This window comes from Gorilla gorilla, chromosome 3, assembly GCF_029281585.2.
Source record: "Gorilla gorilla gorilla isolate KB3781 chromosome 3, NHGRI_mGorGor1-v2.1_pri, whole genome shotgun sequence".
In the NCBI taxonomy this organism is placed as follows: domain Eukaryota; kingdom Metazoa; phylum Chordata; class Mammalia; order Primates; family Hominidae; genus Gorilla; species Gorilla gorilla.
The window spans coordinates 170,379,725-170,401,138 of record NC_073227.2 but is presented as its reverse complement, the minus strand read 5'-3'; the positions used below and the strand labels follow the sequence as shown (position 1 = coordinate 170,401,138).

At 36.4% G+C, this 21,414-nt stretch overlaps 1 protein-coding gene across 4 annotated transcripts in view; it reads left to right on the top strand.

Moving 5' to 3' along the window:
• The window catches only part of IQCM (IQ motif containing M), a 471,732-nt gene that overhangs the window by 364,156 nt on the left and 86,162 nt on the right, over nucleotides 1-21,414 (top strand). Inside the window, exon 12 of one of the 4 annotated variants that reach the window (XM_019025045.4) lies at nucleotides 19,692-19,807. The exons of the other annotated variants lie outside the window; for them this stretch is intronic. Within the exon in view, the coding sequence (XP_018880590.4) occupies nucleotides 19,692-19,807 (116 nt within the window). Of the gene's footprint in view, nucleotides 1-19,691; nucleotides 19,808-21,414 lie in introns of those variants that run through there. 4 annotated transcript variants of the gene reach the window in all.

Here is a 21,414-nt window from a genome sequence, read left to right as displayed (position 1 = left end):
GTAAACAATAGTACAACTTTAGTTTACAAAACAAAATGTAAATTTAATGTAAAGATAACTTGAAGAAATACAACTAAGCTTACAAATAATTGAAATATATTTATCTGAAAATGTAGGTAACAGTCAAGCTTGGCTTGATTGTCAACTGCAGTTACTGTGGGTTAAAGCTCAAGCTTTGGCATTTAGTAGCTCCTTAATCTTGAGCAGGTTACTTAAATTGTTAGCTTTAGTTTCCTCGTTAGTTGTGAATAGGGATAATTAAAATACTTATCAGAAAGTTGTTGGAAGAATCAAATATCAGATATTGTTTTTAACTATTGGTTCAGATTAATTACAATTTTTTTAAAGCTTGAGAAATTCATGAGAAGTATCAAATGGAGAAAAAGGATTTGGTCTTGATTAGAACATGCCACTAGATCTTTAGGAATGGCCATCCTTAGAAGCAGAGAAATGCTACACGTGAATCCAGAAAAAGTAGAGTTGGGGTTTTTCATGAATTAAGCAATGTTTTATCTCTTCAGTTCCAGTGCAGTTTTGAGAAGTAGAAAAATGCTGCATTTTCAGCCTCAAAATTAACTTTCATGATCTGTCAGCAGTGGTAGAATGAATCTTGGAGAATCAGGGACAGTTAGGCCATATTTCTGTGGAGCTTTATGTGATAAAGAGGTATTGACTAATCTTAGTTTTCATCGCAAAATCCGAGGTCCATATCAGTTCTTGCTAGTGATACCAACACAATCTAAGAGAACAAAAGAGGTAATTCCATCAGCCTTCTGGCATGATGGAGCTTGGAAAGATAGATACTCTTGGAGACAGAAACACGGCAGTTGTGCCTCAGTCCTTAGGAGGTGGATAGTTAATAAATGAAGTCCTTATTGGTGAAAATAAGTGGCTTCTCCTATCCTGATCAGAGGACACTCAGAGCCAGCCTCAGTACTACATTGGAGAGAAATCTTTATTATTTGTTTCCAGTGTGGCAGTGGGTCACAGGCAGAGTCGATGTTACTGCGAGGTGTTTCTCAGGCCTGGGGCAAGTGCCTTGACTCCAGAGTACTTTGGTAGTAGAAAGTTGCCCCACGTTTGCTTACATGTTACAAAGGGTGACATCTAGTGGTAATTTACAACTTTGAGCATATTTACCCTATAAACACATCCTGCTCCCAGCCCTTCCATAGATGTAGGCCCTGTTTGATAAGGGATTATATACTCATCTTAACAACTGTGCTTACTCAGAAGTTGTCATTGCCTAACTTCTAAGTCTAAAAGAAGGAAATTCGAGAAATTCCCCTGAGTGAGTCTTACAATATTTCCAGAGTCATGTGCATATAAGAAGGGAAGGGTGAGAAGGCAGGAAAATTGGGCTGTGTACTGGTTATATCTTAGATACACCAGGTAGATTTATCTATCTGATTTATCTATAAAGAATTAACAAAATAAAAATACACATTTGCTAGAATTTAATGTGGTGTGTAGGTGGAGGAGTAGGGTTGTGTGTTGGAAACCTATCAGAGTGAAAGGAGAATTATATATTTCAGTGGTCTACACATCTGAATGTGGACACATAAGTGGTAGATACAGAAACGTATCTACAGGGAAAGGTTAGAAGAAACAACTTGGTGGTCAGTTCACTGGAAGAGAGGGTTGTTTGCTTGTCTGCAAGTGCATTCACAGAGCCAGCACACTCTTTTTACAAAACCCAGTAAACCCCATATAAGGGTGTGTGTGTGTGTGTATAGTGTGTGTATAGAGTGTGTATAGTGTGTGTGTAGTGTGTATGTGTGTGTGTGTATATATATATATATATGCAAATGATGATAAGCTATTATTGGTCCTCTGGGCGGAGGAGGGCAAAAAAGAGGAAAAGGGGAATAATAACAGCTAAAGTTTATTGAGAAATTATTATACTTCAAATTAAGTGCTTTATGTATATTTTCTCTTTAAATTCCTATACTAATCCTTGAAGGTAGGTTCTGTTATTTTCATTTTACGGATGAAGAAATGCAAGTTCATCTTTCTTAAAATCACAGAGATGTTAAGTAGAAGTGCCAATGTATGGACTCTGGTCTTAACGAATTCCAAAGTTCATGCTCATAAACTCTATGCTAAAAATGTTACAACAGGTGGGATGTGGTGGCTCAAGCCTATGATCCCAACAGTTCGGGAGGCTGACACAGGAGGATTGCCTCAGGGCAGGAGCTTGAGACCAGCCTGGGCAACATAGGGAAACCCCCTCTCTACAAAAATAAAAAAAATTGCCAGACGTGGTGGCCCCAGCCTGTAGTCCCAGCTACCTGGGAGGCTAAAGTGGGAAGAGCTTTCGAACCCAGGAGACTGAGGCTGCAGTGAGCCATAATTGCACCACTGCACTCCAACCTGAGTGACTGAGTGAGACCTTGTCTCCTAAATTAATAAATTAAATAAGAATAAATAAATATTTTTAAAATTATTGCAAGATTTTTATCACTTTCTGGTGAGATATTGCTTTGCAAAGTTTGTCTATTAAATGTTGCTATCTAAATCCCATTAAGATAATTTGGATTTCAATTAGAACCCAAAAGATTATAAGCACAGATGGTTTGAACCTTCTTTGCTCTTTCTCATTGTGCACATATATCAGAACACTTGTTTAATTTTCTTATGATTATTTCTTCTCAGGCGATTTGGCAATTCAAATCTTCACTGCTGTTTTCCTAACATAGTTAAAATAAAGTGAATAATTAAGCACTTGCTTGTGAATTTTCTGGTAGATCATCACAGTAATGCTATACCACTTTTATGACAAGCTGTAAAACAAATGAAGGTTAAGGAATATACCAAGTTATGTAGAACATTTGGGGTAAAATGCATTTGTACACATATTTTTTAGGTTTTAAAAATGTCTTTTTTAGATGGGCCTCTTCCTTATGTTAATCTCATATATTTGTTTGGAATATTAGGATCCAGGTCAGCTCAGAGAAATGTATTTGTGCCAGCCAGGTGTGGTGGCTCATGCCTATAATCCCAGCAATTTGGGAGGCCAAGACAGGAGGATCACCTGAAGTCAGGAGTTCAAGACTGGCCTGGTCAACATGGTGAAAGCCCATCTCTACAAAAATACAAAAATTAGACAGGCATGATGGCAGGTGCCTATAATCCCAGCTACTCGGGAGGCTGAAGCGGGAGAATCGCTTGAACTCATGAGGTAGACGTCACAGTGAGCTGAGATGGTGCCATTGCACTCCAGCCTGGGTGACAGAGCGAGACTCCATCTCAAAAAAAAAAAAAAAAAAAAATATATATATATATATATATTTGTGCCTTTCACATTGACTCTAATGTCTTTAACTTTTATTACCCTGTATTTTCCAATCATTCCCCCTAAAGCCTCAAAAAAAGAAATATGATGAAGAATTTCAAATTCAAAGCCCTAAAATTGATCTTGTATTTTCGTCTCTCATGTCCTTGCTTCTTGGAAGCCTCACCTCTTAGCTACTGGCAGAGAATGAGATCCAGGTAATAGAAACAGCCCCAGCTAATTTTTATATAAACCTGGATGCAGAGCTATTAACTGAAAATGGATTTGTTATCATTGAACCTGAAGGATCCAAAGGTTTCTAACAAGGTGGAAATGGTTGAGTATTCTTTGCCTTAGCAGTCATGAGTACTGAGTATGTGGAGAAAAGTTAAGTTGTCCAGCCATCTATTGAAGGATATACTAAGGCCAAATACTTTCTATTTCAGAATGATACCATATTAATAATTCTATTCTCATAGTTTATAACATCAATACTTCTAAGAAGGATGATTATATAATATTACCTCTAAATACTAAAAGAAATAATTGATAAAATTCAACAAGTCCAAAACAATTAATTATTTAATTAATAAAAACTCTGGAAGCCAGTCTAGAGAGCTGCATATTCAATTTAGGAACAGGAAAGGTATTCTTAATAAAAAATATAAAAGAGAAGACAAATGACTTTGTTTTTATATAAATTTCAAAACTTTTATGTGAAAAATAATATAAACAAATCTATAAATATAATTGGAAGGGGAATTGCACTTTAGAAGGCAGAGGTTTGATACAATGAGCTACTTAAAATAGAGAACAAGGGGACAATCTAATAGCAAAATAGGTAAAAGATATTGAGGAACCATTCGCAAAACAAAAATGCAGCAGCTATCAAATATATGCAAAGATGCTCAAAATCACTAATAGGTGAAAAAACACAGTGAGATTAACAGCTTTTAGATTGGCCAAAATTAAAACAAAGCAAAATAAAGCAATAACTTCTTTTGCTGGCTGAGACCTAAGCAAAGATGCACTGTTCCACATTGCTGGTAGAAATATGACTTTCATAGAGTTTTAGATAGCAACTTAGCAATATCTATTCAAATTAATATGATATATACTTTTGACTCTGCACTTCATGTTGGAAATCTTATTGCTGGAAATAAGAGCATACTGAATAAATAAGCATGCTTATTGTAGCATTATTTTTAGTTGGTAAAACTGGGCACCAAAAAAAAGTTAATCAGTAGAGGAATAATATGGCCCATTCATATAATAGAATACTATGTACTACTTAATGAATTAGAGATACACTAGTTGGCTTGGATAGATTTCGAGAGATTCCTCTTGAGTAAATAAGTCAAAATGTGAATAGTACGATATAATTTCTGTAAAACAAGAATAAGCATTATCAAATATTTACTAAACACTCATTTATCTATAAGATACTCTCCTAGAGTTTAGTGTAATGATATAGGGAAGTGAATTACCTCTGTTTTGAAGTGAATTACTGGTGTTTTTTTTTTTGTATACAGGGCATACATATAATAAAGCACACAACAATATAATGTAGCATGGAACTCCTTAAAAAATGAGTGCTATAAATAGTGCTATGGTTTCCAATGAGTTGTTGTAAACATTTCTGAAATTATATGTGGATCAAGACTTATCTATAGCTCAATGAAACATGTTACTAATAGGAGTCTTAGTTTCTCATAATAATAATGATAGCATCAAGTATTGGTAAACAGAAAAATTGAGATAATATAAGTACAGCACTCAGCACAGTGCCTTGCACAGAATTAAATACATTAAATGGCAGTTATTATTCTCATTGTTAGTTTTATTAGTTTTTCTCATTGTTTGTCGTTATTAGTTTTTCAAATCCTGTTTTGCAATTGACAAAATATGCAATTATTTCAAATATTTTTGAACTTCCTGTATTTTTCCCCAGCATTTTATTGTGAAAATTTTTATACATACAGGAAATTTGAAAGAACTTATTGAGGAACACATCCATTCTGCCATTCACCCATCAAACCATATCTTTTTTTTAATGCATTTTAGAGTAAGTTGTAGATATCAACACATCCCCTAAATCTTCTTGTAGCTTCTTCTGTTTGTTTATTTGGCTTGGTGTAGTTCTTCATGCTGTTATGTATTTTCTAAGCTAATGGACTTTCCACTCTCTTTTTGAGGACAATGAAAAATATAGTATTAAAAGCGGTAAACATTGACATAGAGTAAAAAGATTATAGAATTTAGAAGACAAAGTTGTTACTAATGTCTGGGAATTCATCAAACAGACATGAAATTGAACCTCCTATTGAAGGATAGCCAAGAAACAGGCAATGGAGCAAGCAGGATGAAAGCATTCAATGAAAAGAGATATGGGAAGTTTTGGAGGTAGGATCATGGAGGAGTAGACCGATTTAGCTGGGAAAGAGGATTGAAATAGTGTTCTTTCTTTCTAAAAGCCATAAGTAGTATATTTTGCCATTATGTTTCTAAAATTTGTTGAAAACTGTACCCTAGGTTTTCACAAGCCAGTCTAAAAAGTCTAGCATCTAGCCACTATACTGTCGGTACTCTTTTATTAGAGCTATGATATTTTCTTTTGTATTTCTGTTATTTTGCTTTAATGTTTGGGTTACTGGTGATAGCCCTCCTATATAGTAAAAAAGTTGGTACCACTTTTTAAATGAACTTTTCAGTTTGAAATAATTTTAGATTTATAGAAGACTTACAAAGATAATACAGAATTCCCTCCCCTACTTCTCCTATTGACATCTATGAGATAACTGTGGTACAATTGTGAAAACTAAGAAACTAACATTTGTATCTTATAATTAACCAAACTCTGAACTTTATTTGGATTTCACTGGTTTTCCCACTAATGTCCTTTTTCCATTCCAGCATCTAATTCTAAATTCCACAGTGTGTTTACTTGTCATGTCTTATTAGGCTCATCTTGGCTTTGACAGTTTCTCATTATTTCCTTGAATTCATGACCTTGACAGTTTTGAGGATTACCGATTGGGTATTTTGTAGAACGTCCCTCAATTTGGATTTGTCTGATTTTTTTTAAGCTTAGATTGGGATTACAAATTTTTGGAAAGAATATCACAGACGTGAAGTGTCCTCATCATATCAGTGGGAACATGCTATCAATATGACTTATCACTGGTGATATTAATCTTGATTACCTGTCCAAAGTAGTGTTTGTCAGATTTCTTCATTATAAAGCTACCCCTTCCCTTTACATGATCTGTTTTATGGAAGCACATAGCTAAGTCTAGCTCGCACTCAAAGGATGGGGGTAGGGGACAGGAATTAAAGTTTTATTCTGGATGTGGAGGTATCTATAAAGCTTATTAAGAATTCTTTTGTACTAAAATTTTCTTCACCATTTATTTATTGATTATACTAGTAAATATTTATGTATATTTCTTTTATAGTTTGAATTCTAATCTAATACTGTATTATTTTGTTATTGTTGTTACTCAATTTTTTCCAGATTTAGAGATTGGGAGCTTTTTCAGGTTGGCTCCTGTGTCTCTTTGACATGTCTCCATCTTTTTGTCTTTTGTGCATTTCCTTACTTGCTGTCACTACACAATTCTGCAGGCACGTCTTGTATTGCTGCTATCCCAGCCCTGGAATCATCTATTTATCCGAGGAATCATGTTTCCTTCACTTGGAAAATAGTATTTAGAAACTGGATGTGCTCATTGCTACTGAAGTGTCGCTATTTCCAGGCCCTCTCAGAGGGTAGAAGTAGGAAATATATTTATGAATATGAACCCATATTTGTAAACATATCTATAATTTTATATATATATAATCCATCTGTATCCATGTGCATTTTGTCTTTAGCCTCCAGTTTCCAATCAAAACACTGATTTCCAGAGTTACTTAGGTTAGCTCCTTTCCACAGCTTGCCCTTGATTGAGTTGAGATCACTTTTAATGAACCTTATATTTCCAGGTTGCACAGTGTACAGAGTTTCAAACTCAAGTATATCATGTAGAAAATATTTTTCTGTAGGTAATCAGACTGACTTCTTTTATTTCAATATTCTATAAGCTACATTTTGACTTTTTATGATGTTCTTATTATTTATATATGCCATCTAATTTAATTCTCTATTCTTTCTTACTCTGTGACTGGGTACCCATTTATAATAGGCCTGCTCTCTCATTTCCTTTCATCTGGTGCAGACATCCTCAATGCAATCTTGTCTCCTTGCTGGCCTCCTCTGTGGCATAAATCATGCCACCTGGACCTTAGGAGCCATTAGTTGGCATTCATTCTTAATATCTGCTATAATTCCAGTAACTGAATGAATATACTCTGTCCTCTTCTTATCCTGACCTTAGATCTTTTCCGGTCAGCCAGCCTTCTCAGAATTCCCATACCCCTTGGGAAACTCAGCAGTATCAGTAGCTCTCCTTATACCACCTTGAGCTGTGATATGTTCTGTAAGGCTGCAGAAACATCATCTAGACAGTGCCCAGAGCTATTGCTATAGCCCCCTTCAATAAAATCCCTGCACTCCTGATTTTCCCCAAAACAATATGTGACTTTTATCGTTGAGATTTCTCTTTTTCTATTCCTCCAGTGTGAGGTACAATGGGAAAGGGTGCCTGGTCATTTTACAAGAGCTCAGGATCTCATAAATCTCTTCTATTTTGTTCCTTCTCCAGTCTTCCAGTTCAGTTTTTATCTCCTTAAAATTGGAAAGGGTTCTTATGCCATTACATAATCTTCTTTACCATATGTCTCTATGTGTTAAATTCTTTAGGTTCTGTCTGATATTTTGGATCCTAAGAATGCTATGGATTCTGAACAAAGTCATACTATTCCAGTAGAAGCATTACTTTTGAAAGTGTTGTTTATGCTTTATGTTTTAAAACCTTCTTGAAATGCACTTGTCTTCGTTGTTCTTGGGTTTTTCTGCTTGAGGGCAGTGAATATATGGAATGCCAGAAATTTATTCACTTCAATTTAAGTAGCTATGTTTATTAAATAGCTATATGACTTCCATGTTTGCAGATTATAAAAACAGGACTTGATTATTTAAAAACTCAGAAATACGATATGTTTTAGCAACTTATAATTTTTTCCATGTTTCAAAATTGGTAAACTTAAGAAATGAGGTGATTTGTTTCCAGTCACCCTTTAGGAAACCATTATTCCTGCCTGGATGATAGACTCAGGAGCTAGGAGCAGTGAGGGTTGGAAAGCAAATGTTTAGTATTTCAAAACAATCTCTGAACTACATAACCACGTACATATATATATGTAGATACATATATAGTCACAAAAATAGTCACAATCTCTGCTGTCTATGAAGACAATCCCAATAATTGCAATACATTCTACAAATTCTCGTTGGATATCTTGCATGCACTTATAAATACATCATTCTAGACTGCAACATGGAATTCCATATTCCTGGACCCACCCTACTTCAGTCTGCCCCCATTGCAGTGATGTCTGATGCTGTCACTCTGAAGCTCAGGAAGCCTGATGAAGGTGTCTTGCTGCTGCTGTTGCCACTAACACCTGTCCAGGTCATGCTGTGGTGATTCCACAAGGAGTCAAGTCAACCTGCAGAAGGCAGAAGGCCCTCTCCTGACATTTCTACCCTAGTTACCCTGATCCCAGAGCACTGATGCTCTGTGCTCTCAGCAACCCAGGACATTGTTTAAGAGGATAGCTTTTCAGTTACTTTCATTTTCTCACTGGGGAGTTCCTCTCACAAAACATAGGCCAAAGTCTTCCTACTTATGGTATGAAAAGGTGAGGAAGAAGAGAGTGGAAAGTCAAAGCAAAATAGCAAGAGGCATTCCAGAGTACATAAAATCATCCAACTCTACCAACTGCCATTATCTTATTGGAACAAGACTGAACTACTCAGCTCATTCTCCTCTTATTAAGTTTTTCCCCAAGAAGTTTTGTTGGTCAGAGGTCCCTAGAAGATTTCTTCTGCCAGTGTTCTGGATGTATCCCTTTGAGAAATTCTGAAGTACACAAAACGTGTGTTCAAGCTTGGACCTCTGCTATATAAATATAACAACATTAGTTGTATTAGTCTGTTTTTAGCCTGCTGATAAAGACATACCCTAGACTGGGAAGAAAAAGAGATTTACTTGGACTTACAGTTCCACATGGCTGAGGAGGCCTCAGAATCATGGTGGGAGGTGAAAGGCACTTCTTACATGGTGGTGGCAAGAGAAAATGAGGAAGAAGCAAAAGCAGAAACCCCTGGTATAACCATCAGATCTCATGTGACTTATTTAGTATCACGAGAATAGCACAAGAAAGACTGGCCCCTATGATTCAATTACCTCCCCATGGGTCCCTCCCACAACACATGGGAATTCTGGGAGATACAATCCAAGTTGATATTTGGGTGGGGACAGAGCCAGACCATATCATTCCACCCCTGGCCCCTCCAAATCTCATGTCCTCATATTTCAAAAATCAATCATGCCCTCCCAACAGTCCTCTGAAGTCTTAACTCATTTCAGCATTAACCCAAAAGTCCACAGTCCAAAGTCTCATCTGAGATAAGGCAAGTCCCTTCTGCTTAGGACCCTGTAAAATCAAAAGCAAGCTAGTTACTCCCTAGATACAATGGGGGTAAATACAACCATCCCAAATGGGAGAAATTGGCCAAAACAAAGGAGTAACAGGGCCCATGCAAGTCCAAAATCCAGTGGGGCAGTCAAATTTTAAAGCTCCAAAATTATCTCCTTTGACTCCAGGTCTCACCTCCAGGTCATGGTGATGCAAGAGGTGGGTTCCCATGGTCTTGGGCAGCTCCACCCCTGTGGTTTTACAGGGTACAGCCTCCCTCCTGGCTGCTTTCACAGGCTGGTATTGAGTGTCTGCAGCTTTTCCAGGCACACGGTGCAAGCTGTTGATGGATTTAGCATTCTGGGATTTGGAGTAAGGTGGCCCTCTTCTCACAGCTCTCTTGTGCCCCAGTAGGGACTCTGCGTGGGGGCTCTAACCCCACATTTCCCTTCTGCACTGCCCTTGCAGAGGTTCTCCATGAGGGCCCCACCCGTGCAGCAAACTTTTGTCTGGGCTTCCAGGCATTTCCATACCTCTTCTGAAATCTAGGAGGAGGTACCCACACCTCAACTCTTGACTTCTGTGCACCCACAGGCTCAACACCATGTGGAAGTTGCCACAGCTTGGGGCTTGCAACCTCTGAAGCCACAGCCTGAGCTGTATGTTGGCCCCTTTCAGCCACAGCTGGAATGGCTGGGACATTAAGTTCCTAGGCTGCACACAGCACAGGGACCCTGGGCCCTGCCCACAAAACCACTTTTTCCTCCTGGGCCTCCAGGCCTGTGATGGGAGGGGCTCCCATGAAGGTCTTTGACATGGCCTCGAGATATTTTCCCAATGGTCTTGGGGATTAACATTAGGGTCCTTGCTACTCATGCAAATTTCTGCAGCCAGCTTGAATTTCTCCCCCAGAAAATGGGGTTTTCTTTTCTATTGCATACTCAGGCTGCAAATTTTCCAAATTTTTATGCTCTGCTTCCCTTATAAAACTGAATACCTTTAACAGTACCCAAGTCACTTCTTGAATGCTTTGCAGCTTAGAAATTTCTTCCACCGGATACCCTAAATCATCTTTCTCAAATTCAAAGTTCTGCAGATCTCTAGGGCAGGGGCAAAATGCTGCCAGTCTCTTTGCTAAAACGTAACAAGAGTCACCTTTACTCCAGTTCCCAGCAACTTCCTCATCTCCATCTGAGACCACCTCAGCCTGGATCTTATTGTCCATATCACTATCAGCATTTTGGGCAAAGCCATTCAACAAGTTTCTAGGAAGTTCCAAACTTTCCCACATTTTCCTGTCTTCTTCTGAGCCCTCCAAACTGTTCCAACTTCTGCGTGTTACACAGTTCCAAAGTTGCTTCCACATTTTCGGGTATCTTTTCAACAATGCCCCACTCTGCTGGTACCAATTTATTGTGTTAGTCTGTTTTCACACTGCTGATAAAGACATATCCAAGACTAGGAAGAAAAAGAGGTTTAATTGGATTTACAGGCCTCAGAATCATGGCAGGAGGTGAATGGCACTTCTTACATGGTGGCAGCAAGAGAAAATCAGGAAGAAGCAAAACAGAAACCCCTGATAAACCTATCAGATCTCATGATACTTATTCAGTATCATGAGAATAGCATGGGAAAGATCGGCCCCCATGATTCAGTTACCTCCCCCTGGGTCCCTCCCACAACACTTGGGAATTCTGGGAACTACAATTCAAGTTGAGATTTTGGTGGGGACACAGCCAAACCATATTATAAGTGCCTTGGTATACACAGAGAATTGACTCCAGGACCTCCTGAGCATACCAAAACCCACAGATGCTCATGTTTCTTATAAAAAATGATGTAGTATTTGCATAAGACATACACCTATCCTCTTGGATACTTTAAATTGTTCTCTAGATTACTTATAATACCTAATACAATGTAAATACCATATAAATATGTATTGCACTGCATTTTTTAATTTTTGCTTTTTATTGTTATAGTGTTATTTTTATTGCATTTTTCCAAATATATTAGATCCACAGTTAGTTGAATTGAGGTACAGAAGGCTGACTATACTTATATACATTAATTGCCATCTAGAACTGTATTTTGCTTTATGTAGATTATGATAATCATCTGATGTGCAGATCCTGATACTGTGTTAGGTAGTGCTTTCACTTTATTTTTTTTTAACTAGATGACTATGAGTAATATAATAATTGTAGTGTTTTTCTCTCTTGTTTATTTCTTGATTAGAAATGGAGACCCAGAAAGCTCTCAGCTAGTGCCCTTTATATCACCCCATAGCACTTAGCATGAATCTAAACAAACAGGACTCAGTAGATACTCAATGACCTAAATGCTTATTTTATTTTGCAAAACTATCTGTGTTTGTTTTCTTTCCAAGTTGCTCTACAAAGATTCATTTTAAAGTGTTCATGGGAAGTAGCCAATAGTGTTGAATGATATATAACCTTGAGTAGGTTGTGGAATTTGCATGAAAAATAATAACATGGACTTGTGAATATAAAAATTTGCAGATAATTTAAAAGAAAATATAGGACACAATAATACTTCGAACCTTTGAGAAAAAAATAATATCCCATTTCTGAAAATCCAGCCTGTAAATCGTGTATTCAGCATATTATCTATTATTTGAACATTTCCACAATTTAAAACCACTTCTTTAAACTGTTGAAATAGAAACAAAAATGTTGTTTCTGATTATTTCCTAATTATCTACAATAAAAATTACTTTCTACCATGCATTCCAATCTAGAAGCTTAAATCTCTAATATTGCTATTTTTACATAAATAATATTTTCCATTGAAAATGTAGATAAGCAAAAAATATAAGGCTAAATTATAGCTAAACTCATCATTAATATTTTGGTATTTAATATTTTACATGTATTTCTATCTGTATAACTTTAAAATACCAGTATTATAGGTACTGCTTTTGCATTGAAAAATACATTGTAACACACTATGGGTTAATAAAGTATGCTTTTATGACATATTTTAAAGGCCTTTGTTGAAGTTACTTTCCTCTAGAGAGGTTTTTTATTTGTTCTTGGGGACCAACGAGCATTAAAGTTATTTGAGATATTTTTGGATCACACAAGTGACATGAACTGGAACACCAAACCAAGGGCCAGCTTTGGGGTTATTTATGATCTCTCTACCCAGCTTATGGAAACAGGGAAATTTCCTTGATGTCCCCTTCTTTAGGTTTTTTCATTTTTTCTTTCTTTTTAATTTTCTCTCTCTCCCTCCTTTCCTGCACCCTCCCTACCCCTCAACCCGTGTCTCTCTCTCTTTCTCATTTCCACTCACTCTGATAGCACAGCCTCCACTGTGGTCTTATGATATACTCATGAGAGTATATCATGATATACTGTCCACTGTGCTCTCACGATACACTCCCTCTTTTGGGTGGATCCTATGCTTTATTCTCTGTCCCCAGCCTACGACCAAAAACACTGGCTTGGCACTTCAAATATTTACTAAGCTTACTGATTTCACTTTGTTTTTGGCTTTTGCATTTTTCTTCCCTCTTTGCCAGCTTAGTAATGAAGTTAAAATATATTTAATATATTATCCAGGATTTGACTTGTTTTTATCAAAAGGATTGTTCTCTGAGTCTATTCTGCCATATGACAAAAATGAGGATTAAGAAACTCAAAACCGCTCAACTACATGGAAACTGAACAACCTGCTCCTGAATGACTACTGGGTACATAACGAAATGAAGGCAGAAATAAAGATGTTCTTTGAAACCAACAAGAACAAAGACACAACATACCAGAATCTCTGGGACACATTCAAAGCAGTGTGTAGAGGGAAATTTATAGTGCTAAATGCCCACAAGAGAAAGCAGGAAAGAGCTAAAATCGACACCCTAACATCACAATTAAAAGAACTAGAGAAGCAAGGGCAAACAAATTCAAAAGCTAGCAGAAGGCAAGAAATAACTAAGATCAGAGCAGAACTGAAGGAAATAGAGACAAAAAAACCCTTTGAAAAATCAATGAATCCAGGAGCTGGTTTTTTGAAAAGATCAACAAAATTGATAGACTGCTAGCAAGACTAATGAAGAAGAAAGAGAGAAGAATCAAATAGATGCAATAAAAAATGACAAAGGGGATATCACCACCGATCCCACAGAAATACAAACTACCATCAGAGAATACTATAAACATCTCTATGCAAATAAACTAGAAAATCTAGAAGAAATGGACAAATTCCTCGACACATACACTCTCCCAAAACTAAACCAGGAAGAGGTAGAATCTCTGAATAGATCAATAACAGGATCTGAAATTGAGGCAATAATTAATAGCTTACCAACCAAAAAAATTCCAGGACCAGATGGATTCACAGCCAAATTCTACCAGAGGTACAAGGACGAGCTGGTACCATTCCTTCTGAAACTATTCCAATCAATAGAAGAAGAGGGAATCCTCCCTAACTCATTTGATGAGGCCAACATCATCCTGATACCAAAGCCTGCCAGAGACACAACAATAAAAGAGAATTCTAGACCAATATCCTTGATGAACATTGGTGCAAAAATCCTCAATAAAATACTGGCAAAATGAATCCAGCAACGCATCAAAAAGCTTGTCCACCATGACAAAGTGGGCTTCATCCCTGGGATGCAAGGCTGGTTCAACATATGAAAATCAATAAACGTAATCCATCATATAAACAGAACCAAAGACAAAAACCACATGATTATCTCAATAGATGCAGAAAAGGCCTTTGACAAAATTCAACAACCCTTCATGCTAAAAACTCTCAATAAATTAGGTATTGATGGGACGTATCTCAAAATAATAAGAGCTATCCATGACAAACCCACAGCCAATATCATACTGAATGGACAAAAACCGGAAGCATTCCTTTGAAAACTGGCACAAGACAGGGATGCCCTCTCTCACCACTCCTATTCAACATAGTGTTGGAAGTTCTGGCCAGAGCAGTCAGGCAGGAGAAGGAAATAAAGGGCATTCAATTAGGAAAAGAGGAAGTCAAATTGTCCCTGTTTGCAGATGACATGATTGTATATCTAGAAAACCCCATCGTCTCAGCTGAAAATCTCCTTAAGCTGATAAGCAACTTCAGCAAAGTCTCAGGATACAAAATCAATGTGCAAAAATCACAAGCATTCTTATACACCAATAACAGACAAACAGAGAGCCAAATCATGAGTGAACTCCCATTCACAATTGCTTCAAAGAGAATAAAATACCTAGGAATCCAGCTTACAAGGGATGTGAAGGACCTCTTCAAGGAGAACTATAAACCACTGCTCAATGAAATAAAAGGATACAAAGAAATGGAATAACATTCCATGCTCATGGGTAGGAAGAATCAATATCATGAAAATGGCCATACTGCTTAAGGTAATTTATAGATTCAATGCCATCCCCATCAAGCTACCAATGACTTTCTTCCCAGAATTGGAAAAAACTACTTTAAAGTTCATATGGAACCAAAAAAGAGCCTGCATTGCCAAGTCAATCCTAAGCCAAAAGAAAAAAGCTGGAGGCATCACACTACCTGACTTCAAACTATACTACAAGGCTACAGTAACCAAAACAGCATGGTACTCTTACCAAAACAGAGATATAGACCAATGGAACAGAACAGAGCCCTCAGAAATAACGCTGCATATCTACAACTATCTGATCTTTGACAAAACTGAGAAAAACAAGCAATGGGGAAAGGATTCCCTATTTAATAAATGGTGCTGGGAAAACTGGCTAGCCATATGTAGAAAGCTGAAACTGGATCCCTTCCTTACACCTTATACAAAAATTAATTCAGGATGGATTAAAGACTTACGTGTTAGACCTAAAACCATAAAAACCCTAGAAGAAAACCTAGGCAATACCATTCAGGACATAGGCATGGGCAAGGACTTCATGTCTAAAACACCAAAAGCAAAGGCAACAAAAGCCAAAATTGACAAATGGGATCTAATTAAACTAAAGAGCTTCTGTACAGCAAAAAGAAACCACCATCAGAGTGAACAGGCAACCTACAGAATGGGAGAAAATTTTTGCAACCTACTCATCTGACAAAGGGCTAATATCCAGAATCTACAATGAACTCAAACAAATTTACAAGAAAAAAACAAACAACCCCATCAAAAAGTGGGCAAAGGATATGAACAGACACTTCTCAAAATAAGACATTTATGCAGCCAAAAAACACATGAAAAAATGCTCATCATCACTGGCCATCAGAGAAATGCAAATCAAAACCACAGTGAGATACCATCTCACACCAGTTAGAATGGCAATCATTAAAAAGTCAGGAAACAACAGGTGCTGGAGAAGAAGTGGAGAAATAAGAACACTTTTACGCTGTTGGTGGGACTGTAAACTAGTTCAACCATTGTGGAAGTCAGTGTGGTGATTCCTCAGGGATCTAGAACTAGAAATACCATTTGACCCAGCCATCCCATTACTGGGTATATACCAAAAGGATTATAAATCATGCTGCTATAAAGACACATGCACACATATGTTTATTGCGGCACTATTCACAATAGCAAAGACTTGGAACCAACCCAAATGTCCAACAACGATAGACTAGATTAAGAAAATGTGGCACGTATACACCATGGAATACTATGCAGCCATAGAAAATGATGAGTTCATGTCCTTTGTAGGGACATGGATGAAGCTGGAAACCATCATTCTCAGCAAACTATCGCAAGGACAAAAAACCAAACACCGCATGTTCTCACTCATAGGTGGTAATTGAACGATGAGAACACATGGACACAGGAAGGGGAACATCACACACTGGGGCCTGTTGTGGGGTGGGGGGAGGGGGAAGGGATAGCATTAGGAGATATACCTAATGTTAAATGATGAGCTAATGGGTGCAGTACACCAACATGGCACATGTATACATATGTAACAAACCTGCACGTTGTGCACATGTACCCTAAAACTTAAAGTATAATAATAAAAAATGAAAAAAAGAATATTTACTTTGAAAGATTAAAGATACATTATGTTCTTATATTTTTATTCTTCCTAAGTGAAATTATTCTTTAAATGTTTATGAAATAATAATATTATGATTGCCAGTGAAATTTCTTTAAAAAGCTTATTTTATGATATCATAGGGTAGATAATAATCCAGCAACTATTTTTTAAATACTTATGAAGTATCAGAGTCATGTCTGTTTTTAAATTAATAAGCTTTCAGTATTATCATTATTCTACTTTTACAGAAATATTGGTTTACAGAAATATTGAATGGAGAGTAGAGTGTTCCCATGTACTCTCACACCTGCACCCCAGCCCTATTAATAGATTCTCCTATTATTAACACGTTGCATTAATGTGGTACATTCATTACAACTGAAGAGTTAATGTTCATGAAATATTATTACAAATATATCTTTTGACATATAGTTTTGGGTCCTTTCAATAACTGGGCAAGATATATATTATCCCCAATTTCAAAAGTAGGGAAACTAAGATTGAGTACCAAACCTGGATTCACTCAGAAATGTATAAGAACATGAACTCGGGCCCTTATTTTCACTTTTCTTTCTATTTTAACTCCTTTGAGTAATATTATATTATAAGTATCTCTTGCTTGATGAAATATATGCTTGGTATTATCAAAGAAATTCATAATAGGAAAGCACTTAATCCTAAGATCTCATTTCAAGAACTAGAATGCATATCTCATGCTTTTCTAGTATAACTGTCGTAAATTAGGATTAGGACACTAATCTGTGGTTGCCTTTCCCTGTGATCTCACTAGGAATGAAAACTACTAATTGTTTTGCAATTACTGTGGCCTAATTTGTCAGTTTTAAAAAATAAGTTTTATTGTGTATATTTAAAGTAAGCAACATGATGTAATGGGATACATATAAATAGTAAAATAGTTACTATAGTGAAGCAACATAGCCATCATCTCACATCATTCCTGTTTATTTTGTTTTTGCGACAAGAGCAACTGAAATCTTTAGTGGGAATCCCAAATACGGTACAATTGTATTGCCTGTGGTCCTCAGGTTGCGCATTAGATCTCTAGACCTGTTCATCTTAAACATCTGCTACTTTGTGATCCCTGAGCTACTTTCCCCCATTTCCTCTCCATCCTCCACCTCTAGTAACCAATTTGATTCTCTATGTCTGTGTATTTGACTCTTTTTTTCAGATTCCACATGTAAGTGAAATCATGCAATATTTTTTCTTTCTGTATCTGGCTTATTTCACTTAATGTCTTTCAAGTTCACTCATGTTGTGGCAAACGGCAGGATTTCCTTCTTCTTAAGGCTGAATAATATTCCATTGTATATGTATGCTACAGTTCCTTAATCTATTTGTCCAGTGAAATATATTAAGGTTGTTTCCATATCTTGGCTACTGTGAATAATGCTGCAGTGAACCGTGGACGTGTAGATAATCTTTACAAGGTGGTGATTTCATTTCCTTTGGGTATATGCCCAGAAGAGGGATTGCTGGATCTTAGGGTAGTTCTATTTTTAATTACTTTAGGAAACTCCATACTGTTTTCTAGAATGGTTACACCAATCTAAATTCCCACCAATAGTGTATAAGTGTTTCCTTTTATCCGCACTCTTGCTAACATTTGTTATCTAGACTTTTTGATAATAGCCATCCTAAGGGGTCTGAGGTGATATCTCATTGTGGTTTTGGTTTGCATTCCCTGATGATTAATGATGTTGAGTGCATTTTCATATACCTGTTGTCCATTTTTATATCTTTTTTGGAAAAATGCCTATTCAGGTCCTTTTTTAATGTGGCCCAATTTAATCTTGTTGTTATAAGGCCTTGCTCTTTGTCAAATAACAATATGGAGATACATTAACCAAGAAACAATGCCTTATTTCTTGTAACACCTCAAGTCATTAATTTCCTTTTAGCCATGTTGATTATTCTTCTTATAATTTTAACTGGTTTTTGGCAGCTGGTTATGTTTTTGTTTAATAACAACTATAGGACCTAAACAGCAAAGATATACTACCCTATCTGTAAATTATTTCTTTGTATAATGGTGGCCACAGTAAATCTATACCTTTTATTTATTAATTGCAAAGTCATTTTATACATAAAGATGGATCTATACAACCAATCTATATGAATAGTGGTTTATGTTAATTTAAATATCATTATCAGAACTGATTACACTTTAATGTAAAAAAAGTCAATACTGTTTGTCTTAAAAGCAAACGTGTTGCATCTAATTTATTTCAAATACGATTTTCCCTCAGTGCTGGTAGGAAATTGGTTCCAGAATCTCCCTTGAATATGAGAATCCACAGATGCTTAAGTCCTTTATATAAAATGGGGTAGTATTTGCATATAATGTATACCCAACTTCCCATATACTTTAAATCATCTCTAGTTTACACATAATACCTAATACAGTAGCTACACACCTCTTCATTCATGTGGATTCAACATAGTACTTGTGTAGCAAATTCAAGTTTTACCTTTTAGAACTTTGTGAAATTTCTTTTTCTGAATAGTTTTTATCTGCAGTTCCTTGAATCCATTACCGGGGAACCCACAGATACAGAGGGCTGACTATATTCTGTATATTAGTGGAACCCAGTTTCACCCATCCCTTCCCTCAATGCTTTGGTCTAACAGTAACTTTGAGTCTCTTGGCATGATATATAAGGTAACACACTACACCCGAAGGAAATGAGCCCAAGTCCAGTCTTTTGCATGTTCTAACACAACCATAATTAGTTTCCTGTAACTTATAGAATTTCAAAACCATGATACATTACTATCATATTAATTGAAAATATATTAATGTAACTGTATGTTTTGTATTATAGTAAATGGACATCCAGCACTTAAACGAGCTAACATCCGGGTTGTTGGAAAGTTGGTGGCCAGATCCATAAGAGAAAGGAAAATGAGGCAACATTATAAGTCATGTAAAGTTGAATGATGTTTCCAACATATTATTACCTGTAATAGTTAAACTTCTCTACGCAAAGAGACAAGTTAACATTGGAGGTGGATCAATTCTGTATGAGTAGGAAGAAAGGATAAAAATCTTTGAATATAGCAAGAACTTTGACAAGTTTATCTATAATTTCTAGTATTTTTGGATGAACACCATTCATTTGATCTCCTTCATAAAAAACATCTCTTTTATCATAATGAAGTGAACCTGCATAGTGTCAAGTACTCCTTTCATTAGACTATAATTTATGTTGTTCCATTACCAATAAAAACCATAAAGAAACTTTAAAATTCTTATTTCTAAAACTCATGAATCTGGTATACAATACTGTTGGATTCACCTTTTTTGTTCTTTAAAAAGGTAACAGTGTGATGTTTCATTGAAATCATATATGTCAAACAATTTCTTTGTTTTCCGTAATGTCCTTTATTACGTAAAGTTTTTGGAAATGGTTGTTTTAAACTGTGTTAATTTTTGGTAGAGTCATGGTATTATTTTTCCCTACTCATTGCTCACTCTGAAGTAAAAAGGTAAGAAGCAATATACAGTATTCCTCAGTATTCCTGAGTTGATTTGCCTTAGCACTGAAATAATTTTTTTTTTTTTGCCTTAGCACTGAAATAATTTTTTTTTTTTGAGATGCAGTCTGGCTCTGTCACCTAGGCTAGAGTACAGTGGTGCAATCTCAGCTTACTGCAGCCTCCGCCTCCAGGGTTCAAGCAATTCTCCTGCCTCAGTCTCCCAAGTAGTCAGGACTACAGGTGCATGCTACCACACCCAGCTAATTTTTGTATTTTTAGTAGAGACAGGGTCTCACCATGTTGGCCAGGCTGGTTTTGAACTCCTGACGTCAAATGATCCGCCCTCCTCAGCCTCCCAAAGTGCTGGGATTACAGACGTGAGCCACCGCACCCAGCCCCAATGCTGAAAGAATTTAAAGCAAAGTTTTCTTAAGAATCTTTAATTTAATTTTATCCATCCATCTATCCATCCCTCTATTTTGAATGGAATTAGAGAAACAAGTGAGGAACCATAATTGAAGGAATAGAGTCTATACATAGCACAGAGGCTAGATATGAAAAGAGCTGGGAACTACATGACAAGTGTCCCATTGTTTCACAGCTTTTACTTTGCATCCATTACTTCTGTAATAGTCTCTTTGATTTTAAAACAAACAAAAAACTCTCAGGTTATTTTTATGCAATTGAGTTTACTATAAGAATATCTATGGAAGTTATTAAATCTTTAGAAAAGCCAATTACAAGAATCATGTTAAGTCAGGCCTCACCAAAACCAAACTCAAGGTGGACTAAAAATCATGATGAAGCACTAACCAGAAAATTGTAACAAAAAAACCTTTGAGCAGGGCAAGGAAGTGATTACTAGCTAAAGCTAAAATGTGGAATTTGGCTTACCTGTGAAATTTAATTATGCATATCCTCCTTACTGATAATTGAATTTTATTTTAAAGATAAAAGTATTTTTTGTTTACATACTGAAAAAATAGAAAATGCGCAACTTTTTAAAAAAGGGAAAAATTATGCAAGTTGAATATAAGCATGATTACAAGTCATCAGCCTGCTCCTTTT